The 11,246-nt window shown below is 34.8% G+C and overlaps 1 protein-coding gene across 4 annotated transcripts in view; it reads left to right on the plus strand.

Annotated features, from left to right (window-relative positions):
- The window catches only part of LOC106475314 (zinc finger MIZ domain-containing protein 1-like), a 216,688-nt gene that overhangs the window by 111,900 nt on the left and 93,542 nt on the right, over positions 1-11,246 (plus strand). For all 4 annotated transcript variants that reach the window (XM_022380546.1, XM_022380556.1, XM_022380552.1 and 1 more), the window contains one exon: positions 3,430-3,558. In XM_022380546.1, coding sequence (XP_022236254.1) covers positions 3,487-3,558 — 72 coding nt within the window. In that variant the 5' untranslated portion in view covers positions 3,430-3,486. The remainder of the gene's footprint in view (positions 1-3,429; positions 3,559-11,246) is intronic.

Below are 11,246 nucleotides of genomic sequence, written 5' to 3' on the forward strand. Positions count from 1 at the left end.
ATATGGAACAAATATATTTATAGGATGATAGAAATAGACAGAAAGTATGTATGTATGTATATATATATATATATATATGTATATACACGCATGCACAAGAAATAAATAAATACAAGAGTGCACAGATGGCCAAACTGAGAGAATAACGTTGTTGTTGTTAGACACTCGGAGAATTTACACGTTAGAGAAAAGTTGTAAGATCAGTAGAGTAAAGGGCCTTCGCTGAGGGTTACATTGTGGTTTAAGGATAACTTTACTAACTTGAAACGCTCAAATCCTAAGTTCGATTCCTGTGATGAACAGAGTGGAAGCGGCCCATTCCGTAACTTTGTACTCTACTCAAAAAACAAGTACAACAACCTTTGCAGTGCAGGCGAGGTCATACATGCGTATAATTCGTTGTATAGGCGACAAGTATCCATATGTTTTTGATGTACATAATTTTCTGATAGAATTATGTTGCGAATAGATGAGTTGTGTGGATCTTAGGAGCAAACAACTGGTTTTTATGTGTCTTGTTAAATAATGATGTAATCCATTTTTAAAAATTAGTTTCGTTAATATGGTTGATTATAATGTTTAAGATAATTTTGAATATTATCGTTATTTAACATTGTTAATAATGTTTGTGCTTATTAAGATTATTATCCACTATTAGCTTAGTATGTTTATTCAGAACTAACCAAAATATTTTTAGCTGGTCGGACCTCGTGAGATATTAGTGGGATTATGGCCGATAATGTTGTTAGTAGCAAGGGTATTCAAAATATTTTTAAAGATTTTTATTTCTAATGTTTAATGATTTATGACATCATGTGTTTCTTGTCAGTTTGTAACATGAAATTTATATCATTAACTTATAAGTCATTTCTTTAATTATCATCTATATGTAGTTAGCTTACTTTTGATCAAAAACTATATTAATGGTGAGAACATTACTATAAACAATCAGGAAATCATAATGATAGAACATGTTTACATCTAAGTATTTTCTTAGTTCTTCACGTGGTTTGCAGGTGAATTTACGAGAATAATTCCCCATGTTTGCAGGGTTCGTGATTAAACATGGTCGTATCTTCTTTATTCAGTATGACATATTTTTATGAACTCGTTGAACTATTAACACCACCCACTGTAAGTATGCTCTACATAGAATTGGACGTATTTCTGTAACGATGTTTGTTTGTTATGAATTTCGCGCAAAGCTACACGAGGGCTGTCTGCGCCAACCGTCCCTAATTTAGCAGTATAAGACTAGAGGGAAGGCAGCTAGTCATCGCCACCCACCGCCAACTCTTGGGCTACTCTTTTACCAACGAATAGTGGAATTGACCGTCACATTATAACGCCCCAACGGCTGAAAGGGCGAGCATGTTTGGTATGATGGGGATTCGAACCCGCGACCCGCAGATTGCGAGTCGAACGCCCTAACCACCTGGCCATGTCGGGCCTTTCTGTAACGAAGTAAATTAAGCTCAGTATAATGCAGAAAATAAATAACCGGTTGTACTACACTGCAGTTTATGATTTTGTTTATAATTGACCATAACCGTGTTTTGGTTCCTCGAGCAGACAAGATGTACGGTCTTCAAGTCGCACTGTTATGTTCGTCTTGTGAGTAATTTGTACAATAAGCTAATACTCGTTATACAGGTATACATTATTTATACCACATACATTTATTTTAGCTCAGATTAACTACGTCGTTTGTATATATATATTATAACTTATGTTCAAAATTTATGTAAACTATTAATTATTATTCGAAAATTGGAATAGGCTTACATATGGTTGGAAGGGAAGCAACACCGCCTAGCGCTGCTGATTTAAAATCACCTTCAGTTTAGCTGGAACAGACGTACATGAGGTTTGAAGAGAAGCGGCACCGCCGAGTTCAGCTATTCTATAAACACCTTCAGTTTAGCTGGAACAGACTTACATGAGGTTTAAAGAGAAACGGCACCGCCGAGTTCTGCTATTTTATGAACACTTTCAGTTTAGCTGGAACAGGCTTACTTGTGATTTGTAGAAAAGAGGCACCGCCTAGTGCTGCTGTTTTTAAAATCGCCATCAGTTTAGCTAGAATAAGCTTACACGAGGTTTGAAGAGAAGTAGCACCGCCGAGTTCTGCTTATTTAAAATTACCTTCAGTGTAGCAGTCACCAAACCCTCGAATCCTTAGTTGATGCTAAATCTGAGCTCTATTAATGACCACAAAATCATCACTTGTGATAACAACGATACATTTCGTGCAAACACTTGTCGAGTTCTCAGTTTGCTAAGTGTGTTCTTGTATACAAGGACGTAACCGCTTAGTGATGGAGCCTACATATTCCACCACACAGCAAGGAGACATGAATTTATAGATGTCAAACGGCCACGTATTCTTAGGAATGACAACATTAAAATGAAATATTTTCAGTTATTATTTTTCACAAAGGTCTAAATCAAATAGCGTGAAACGTACAGGATAAACAAATAAATACAGGATGAAAGAGTAGTAAAATATACGTTGTTCAGAGTTAGGAGAGGTGTCTAAGAAAATATCTGTTACACTTTTCTCCGTCTGGTGTCAGGGGCGACATTTGGGGAAAACAGGGGCAGGCGTCCCATCTAAGCTCGTAAGGGGACCCCAAATGGCGGTTTGGGAAACAATTTTAGTGAAGCAGGATTAACACACGTACGCAAATTACGCCGTAGGGTAATCGCCAGAGAGAGCGTCATCAAAACTCCTTTATGTGAAATCGAAAAAAAAAACACACAACTAATCTAATAAATCTAACTTTATTATTTATTATGTATGAAATTTTTGTTTATTTTATAGAGGCCCATTTAGAAATTATCAGAAAACTATCACCTTTGTTTAAAGAACAAAGCTGTTACAGAAACGCTTTTCAGAGAAAACGAATTCACTTGAACCATATGTACATGAATATATATAAACATCATAAGTCACATGATCAGGAGATTCGTTTATAAAACGTTTCAGTAGCTCATGCGGAATTCATACAGTAGGTTTTTCCGAGTAAAGAAATATTTTTTATATTTTAACAATAGGAGACTAATATTACGTAATTCCTCCAGAAACTGGAATTCTAGGAGCTGTTACTGAAATTATTCGTACATATACGTAGTTATCCGGCTTCAAAATAACTGGAAAAAATGAGAAAATAGATAATTATATTTAGCATACACCTATCGATGATCATGACGTATTTTCTCCTAGAATTATAGTCGTTATCACTGAGAACATTCATACAAATGTAATTTTTTATCTACAAAACAAAACTTTAAAAACAGAGAATAAATTATTAAAAACAATCATTTTTGGATATAATTAGATAACCAAAATCATTTTCGCACTTTTCATTATATGATTTTTGTTTAGCCGATTCTTTTATAATAGCTCACGTTTTCACACGTTTACAGAGTGTTGGAATGAGCCACCAGAGAGCGTTATAAACAAGTGACGGTGAGGAAGCTGCCATGACTGCTATGGTAACGGCAATGGAAAGACATGTACAACAAACCAACGAACGTCTTCAGTGTATTAAAGAGGTAAGAAAGAAGCTGAAATAAAGAAAATACCACCAAATGATGGTCACTTACAAATTTTGTTCATTATTTCAAAATTTATCAGCCTAACGCAGAATAAAAGAAACTAAACTCGTAGTTTTTAAAAATCACAAAACATATTTTTGAATATACGAAAAGGCATAAACTTATCTATGTTTTCACAACATAGTTTCGTATTTTTTGGCTTATTGTGAACACAAAATCATTCGAAAAAATTAAAACATTTCGTTTCAGTGAGCAAGAAATAATCTTAATTTATCTAAAGTTAATATTTTTATACCTATGAATATTTGTAGCCCAAAAAAGTGTACAAATATATATATATATATGGAATTTAAATAAAAATTCGAGACTGAAAAATTGAATAAAATTCCGCTCTCGTGTCTTCAATAACGAAACAGAAAAGTATATTTTCTTCTCATATGTTATATAGTCTTTCTTTGGGTCATGAATCATATAGATTTATCTTTACTTATCATTACAGAGTCCACAATTGTTTTCTCACATATATGAAATCTACTAAAACGAAAAGCAAAATTTTCTTGAGTTCCGTAATGAGTTAACTAAAGAGCATTTTAATGCCTTTATTTACATATTGATTCGTCTTAGATTAATTGTTGTAACAATACACAAATCATAGGAGCAACAAACGTATGTTTGAATAGTATGATTTCTCTTCCCATTTATTTTTCTGTAGTGTTCTCCTGATTTATTTCAAAGAGAAAATTTATAGCGTACATTAAATAATCACGTGACACAACTAGTTACGTGTTGCCGAGTTTTTTATGGGCAAAGAGAAGACGCGTGATAGTGTCAACTCCGAGTATGCATATTTATTTATATACATGTGTGTGTGTAGAAGCGTGTGTATGTGTGTGAAAACTAGTGGGTACAATATGGTTTGGATAACCGCCTTTCTGATATCAGTAGAAGATACAGAAGTGACTGCAACATCAGTATGTTAAAGTCTTTGCTTAATTTCTTGGTAAATACAGCACTAAGTTCGAGAGTGGTGGATGTTTTCATATTAGTAGCCTATTTTCGCTGCAAATAATCGCGGTGTCGATTAATACGCAACGAGGAGGAGTACTCTTTAATTGAACCTGCCAGCAATATTGATTTCCTTTTTCACCATGCAAATGTAGATTGTATAATACTTGTCGACTGTAGCCTGAGCTTTTCGTATGCAGCATGCCGTTCGCAATATACATCCGTCCACTGCTTGCAGTTTAAACCAGTTAAACCAAGCAGATGGAGAACAAACATTATGAAGATTAATAGGGCCGCAGTGCTAAAGGCTCGGCATCCCCCATTGTGTTACCACAGGGATCTAACCACAGTGCCTCAAATGAACGCTATATGACCACTGAGACTTGTAGAAAAAAAAAAGAACGATGACACGTGCTGTTACTAGTTCAATTTCGAGTTGAACCATTCCATCTGCCACTCTGTTTTTGCACTCTTACGTATCACCTAGGTAACATTTCTCAGGAGAAACCAGTTCCAAGTCAGACATTGTCTATTCGTTAACAGAATCCAAAAGTTTTGTTCATTTAATTTCAGGACTATGGACTTTTTGACTAGAAGAAGATCGATATTTTTGCCGGTTAAAGCTCACGTAGCCCTATTTTTGTTTCATTTTTTGAGAGAAAATGATAAGTAAAGGATTAGGAAGCGTTGTAAGTAAACGGTATTCTAAGCGTCTGCTCGAGTGTGATTGTGAATACACACTCGCGACTTTATAACTACCCTTATAAATAAAGGTTTATGAAAAGGATGAATTTTCTTAAACATTAATTACCAACAATACTACCGCACTTGCTTCAAGTTAACTTAAATTAAACATTCCCGTTCAAGTCTTCTTGCATTTATATATATACGTGTACGTGACAAGATTTTTTTTTCTTCTTCTAACGCAACTTCTTCTTTTGAAACTATTTGTTGATTGGGAATTGTAAGGTGCAACTCAAATTCGCAATTTTTTTTTTATGAAATAGTTGTTAGTAGTTGTTTTAACAAATTTCACTCTAACTATATATGTTTTCCTTGTTCAACTGGGGAGTGGCATCATGTTCAGTTGCGAAAGGAAAAAAAAATAGTATCAAAAAGAGTCTGATCGATAGAATAAGCGATTAGGTCGTGCCCTGCTTCTTTATGAACTGTACAGTGAATTTTTTTCCAGTATCTAAACATGGAGATGACTGCTGCAAAACCCTTTCATATGAGATTTAATTAAATGACCTAGGAACCTGTTAGTTTGCGTATTCCGAAAGAGCATGATATCCTTGAAACCCGGAACCTGTTAGCTTGCGTATTCCGAAAGAGCATGATATCCTTGAAATCAGGAATATGTTAGCTTGCGTATTCCGAAAGAGCATGATATCCTTGAAACCCGGAACCTGTTAGCTTGCGTATTCCGAAAGAGCATGATATCCTTGAAATCAGGAATATGTTAGCTTGCGTATTCCGAAAGAGCATGATATCCTTGAAACCCGGAACCTGTTAGCTTGCGTATTCCGAAAGAGCATGATCTCCTTGAAATCAGGAATCTGTTAGCTTGCGTATTCCGAAAGAGCATGATATCCTTGATATCAGAACACGCATTTAAGAAATGTATCACTTATTGTCCAAACAATGTTGTCTATTCCCAAATCTATATAACGTAATATATCATGAAGAATTTCACGGTAACGCTATGATAGATAAAAGTCTTTCAGGTCTTGCTGAAATAAAAGCACATAAAATACATAATACTTTTCAGTTATAAAAGTTGTCTATTCCCAAATCTATATAACGTAATATATCATGAAGAATTTCACGGTAACGCTATGATAGATAAAAGTCTTTCAGGTCTTGCTGAAATAAAAGCACATAAAATACATAATACTTTTCAGTTATAAAAGAAATGAATAATAATATAGAATATTCACTCTTTTTAATTTTTTTTTCTTTTACCAAGCCTATTGTATAATCAATACGGCGAGACGCTCAGATAATGATAACAAGAAGAAAATAAGCAACGAAGAGCTTGAAATAAACAGAAATGTTGATATTTTTACACTGATCATTTAAAGGAGTGTCGTAAGTACGTGTCCCCCGGTGGGACAGCGGTAAGTTTCAGGACTGACAGCGATAAAATCCGGGGTTCGATTCCCCGCGGCGGGCGCGGCGCAATTAGTCCGTTGTGCACCTTTGCGCTAGAAAAACAACCAACAACGACGCAAATTTGCCCTCAGTTTCTTTTTGAATTAGTGCAAGTACGCCCAACATTTTTTGGTATATAAATGTAAATGTACGTTTGTTATGTCTCTTGGCTTAGTATAAAGTTTATATACATTATTATATTCCTATTATATTAGTGCTAAAGTTTGCATGTCAATTGGACTGTTGTCATTACGCCTTCCATATCTGTTGAATTACTGTAAATCCTTATGCCAAGTTTGTTGTATTAATGCTGTTTTCCATGTACATCCTACATAGCTGTAGGATTGCTGTAAATACATCCACTAGATCTGTTGGATTAGTGTAAATATGTCCACCACGTCTTTTAAATTAGTGTAAGTACATCCAATTAGTCCATTGGCTTAAAATGTTCAATAAAGGTTTTGACAAAGGCCGTTTAAGAGTTTTCTAGAAATACAAAAATCCTAACGTACAAATAGTATATCATTTTTCACTTGTTATTCAGCTATACTTAGTGGTTTTCTGAAATATAACAACTCTGTCATAAACTCTGTAAGTCATAAAACTAGAGTATTTGTGTAAGACCATTAAATTTGATCGTTGATGGGAAAGTCGTTACTGCTTAATCAATACGTTACTCCCTTTCATTCCTAGGATAGTTTAACGTAAAGGCTTAAGCTTGTGACTGACATTTTGAATATGATGTCGAGAACTAAATGGTGCTTAAAACTGTCAAGAATCTTGTTAAGCAACGATTGAAAGTAGTGTTTAATACACAATTTAGTAAGAAATAGGTGAAAGTAGTTTTATAAAACATCTGAAACACTTTTGATGTATTTTTCATATTCACTAAACAGTTACAAAAACATTAGAATATTCATCAGGTTATTTCTCTAAATCTCTTAACTTAAAATATCTTTATATAATATTTTATTACGATAGAGTTGTATATTATAATCAGGCAAAGTGCTCTTAATTTTTTTGTTAAGTTGGAGCATGTAACGCATTAAATCTACAGAAGGTTAATAGCACTTAATAGGAATGATTTACATATGCTAATACAATGGCGTTCGCCGTAGATTCGAGCGGTGGCACCATGGGCGATATGTTTACCACCTATATATGTGGTTCACGGCGAATTCCCAACCATTCGATAGTGGAATGTCAGTAAGAACAGACTGATAACTGGAGAATAATGTATATCGCAGAAAGGGCATTTATGCAGCGTGATCAATAAACAATGCAGAGCCAAAGGACACAACATTATAAAGAAGAAAGCCATCAGTATTCTCAATGGAAAACGTCGTATAGCAGAACGTTTAAGACAGCATCGAGCTCCGAAGACCACACCTCTAGCTAATAAATCCGCAAAGTGAAGGCCAAGGTAAAGAGAGAGAGAACCCTCTGACCCCAAACTATTGGAATGAGATTGGCATTTCTCCCAGTATCGTCAACAAGATAATTGAAGTGAAAAAGGCTGACAAGTCACACCTCGAAATTATCGTGGCTGCTTCCATAATACAGTTGGCCGAAGAAACTGAAATCAGAGCAATCCCTTTACATCACATCACATATCCATTGAGGCTCTTGATTTAGTTTTGTGCTTTTGGCCTACTTAAACTTAAATATACCCTTGGAAGACGACGTCTACTTACAATAAAGGGTCTGTGAAAAGTTTGTCTAAGATTAATATCGGCGTCCTTCACAAAAGCGTGCTACAATGAAAATTGCATTGTCAGGCAGTGGTGTGTAATAGTGGTCGTCAGATTGAATAAAATTGACAACAGCATAGAGAAAGTGGTTTTAAAGGTAACATGGGACATGGAACACCTTTCATCTAAAGACTGATTAAATCATCAATACTTGTAGAATAGAATATGTGACGATAACAGAAAATTAAAAATTTAGAACTTTGAGCACTTGTGTATACACCAATAGACTATACAGGGCTTCCGGGTAAATCGAGTGTAACCGGTTTCAAGGCGATCAAATGCACTTCCGGCTATTATTTCTATTTTCTTTGATCACACAACATTGTAATTTTGAAGGTTAACATAGAAAATATCAATTTCTATAACTTCAAGCAAAAATGTTAACATTCATATGAACATTTGTCGTTATTCAAGAAAAATGATAATAAAATACTGAAAAAAACAACAAGTATATGTATCACATCTTTTAACAATAATTATGCTGATTGGGTTGTAAAACGAAAAATATTTAATACCATATACCTTTGGTGTTATAAAGAAGCATATTTTACTTGGGTTTGTTTCGAATACTTGTGCAAAGCTACACATGAGCTATCTGCGCTAGCCGTCCGTAATTCTGCATAATAATCTAAAGGGAAGGCAGTTAGTCAAAAGCACCCACCGCCAACTCTGCGGTTGGGTTATTTTGATTTAATAGTAAAATGAAATGTGAATTTTTAGCATATTATTATTATTATTACTTAATAATGTATACTCTTATTAGACTGTAGAAGCAGAATTAATATTAACGGATCCTTCAAACGTGTGAATCTGTTGTTTTTTGAAGAAAGAAATGTGAGCATTAGTAAATTTATTTTTTTAATAATAAATATTGTCACTGAAAAGTAAAGAATATATATATATCTGTTTACACTACACACTCGCACACACATATTATGTTATTAAATTAATTTTTATAATGTAAGACCGTAACAATAATTGATAAGATGGGTGCGTATCAAAAAAAGAAAATTCTGGTTTATTGAAAGAAATGGCAAGTTCTATTTCACTCAAACACGGACACCACTAATCGAACTTGACGATTCTCACCTCAGCCGTACAATTTCACATCTTTTTCAGTAATTGGTGGCTAACTGAAAGTGTCGTTATCTAAAGGGCGTCAGCTGCTTGGTTACAACTTTTTGACGGAAGACAGAGCATGGGCCACGTGAGGAAGATCAGGATATTGATTGGATTTCGGATCGATATTACCATAGAGTTTCTCTTGTAAGCAAGAGGCTTTGATTTGCGTCATCGTTTTCCTTTGTTACCTTGTTCTGGTGCACGTTTCTTTTTTTCTTGTTCTTTGTGTTAGCCTTCGAATTTGTATTCTTGTTCGTAGACAGATTTCATTACACTATTGGCAAACTTAAACAAAAATACGTTCTGAAAAAGTTGCCCAACTTGCATCAAAGGTCTAAGCGTAAGTCGTCTTGAACTTCACTGTAAATATTAAATTTCGCATGTATATATAACGTTTACTGAACATTTTAAAAAGAAGGACACGTAATCACTATAGTAATTCAAGTAAACGTTGCGTTTGGCTGTATCGGTATATGCTACTTTCTCTGTTAACTGCTTTTGTAGCAAAGAACCTATTTCACATACTTCTACGATATATGGTTTTACAGCTAATCAACCGCTCAACTGTTTTGGTATTGGGAAGTAACTGATTCTCTGTTAACTGCTTTTGTAGCAAAGAACCTATTTCACATACTTCTACGACATATGGTTTTACAGCTAATCAACCGCTCAACTGTTTAGGTATTGGGAAGTAACTGAAAGACACTTCAAGAAGTGTAACTGGTTAAATTTGCTCGGAAATGTAAAAAAAAGAATTAAAAATCGAAATTTTATGTCTTATAAGCGCGTCAGAACAACAAAAGCAACACAATAATATATATTAGACTATAACAGCGATAAACCAAGAAACAACATAATCCATAGAAAACAAAAAGACGCCCATTGATCATATTGATAGATAAATGTTATGGGGATTGAAGAAAATTTGCATAACGTTTAGACAGACAGACACATAAAAACCACATCACGGTAGAAAAAAAAAACAATACGGGAAAGATGGTAGGATTCATTTTACATCCTCCAAAAGCGGTTCACCATATTAGAAGTTAGGATTTATTCTACATCCTCCAAAAGCGGTTCACCATGTTAGAAGTTAGGATTCATTCCACATCCTCCAAAAGCGGTTCACCATATTACAAGTTAGGATTCATTCTACATCCTCCAAAAGCGGTTCACCATGTTAGAAGTTAGGATTCATTCTACATCATCCAAAAGCGGTTCACCATGTTAGAAGTTAGGATTCATTCTACATCATCCAAAAGCGGTTCACCATGTTAGAAGTTAGGATTCATTCTACATCCTCCAAAAGCGGTTCACCATGTTAGAAGCTAGGATTCATTTTACATCCTCCAAAAGCGGTTCACCATGTTAGAAGTTAGGATTCATTCTACATCCTCCAAAAGCGGTTCACCATGTTCGAAGACCATTACCTTCGTCCAGGTTTCGCTTGTCTTCCCAGTCATACAAGGGAATGAATATACGGCTACAATAGAAATCTTACAGACATGTGAATGCTGGAGAATTCGATTCTTTAATATCTGCTTTTCCATCGTAGTAGATATTTTTATATCCATAATTCCTGAATAATCTTCCGGGTTTTTATCTATCACATTGCCCCTACGCCCGGTGGCTTAGCGGTTAGTCTGAGAGCTT

The sequence above is a fragment of the Limulus polyphemus genome, unplaced genomic scaffold, assembly GCF_000517525.1.
Source record: "Limulus polyphemus unplaced genomic scaffold, Limulus_polyphemus-2.1.2 Scaffold146, whole genome shotgun sequence".
In the NCBI taxonomy this organism is placed as follows: Eukaryota; Metazoa; Arthropoda; class Merostomata; order Xiphosura; family Limulidae; genus Limulus; species Limulus polyphemus.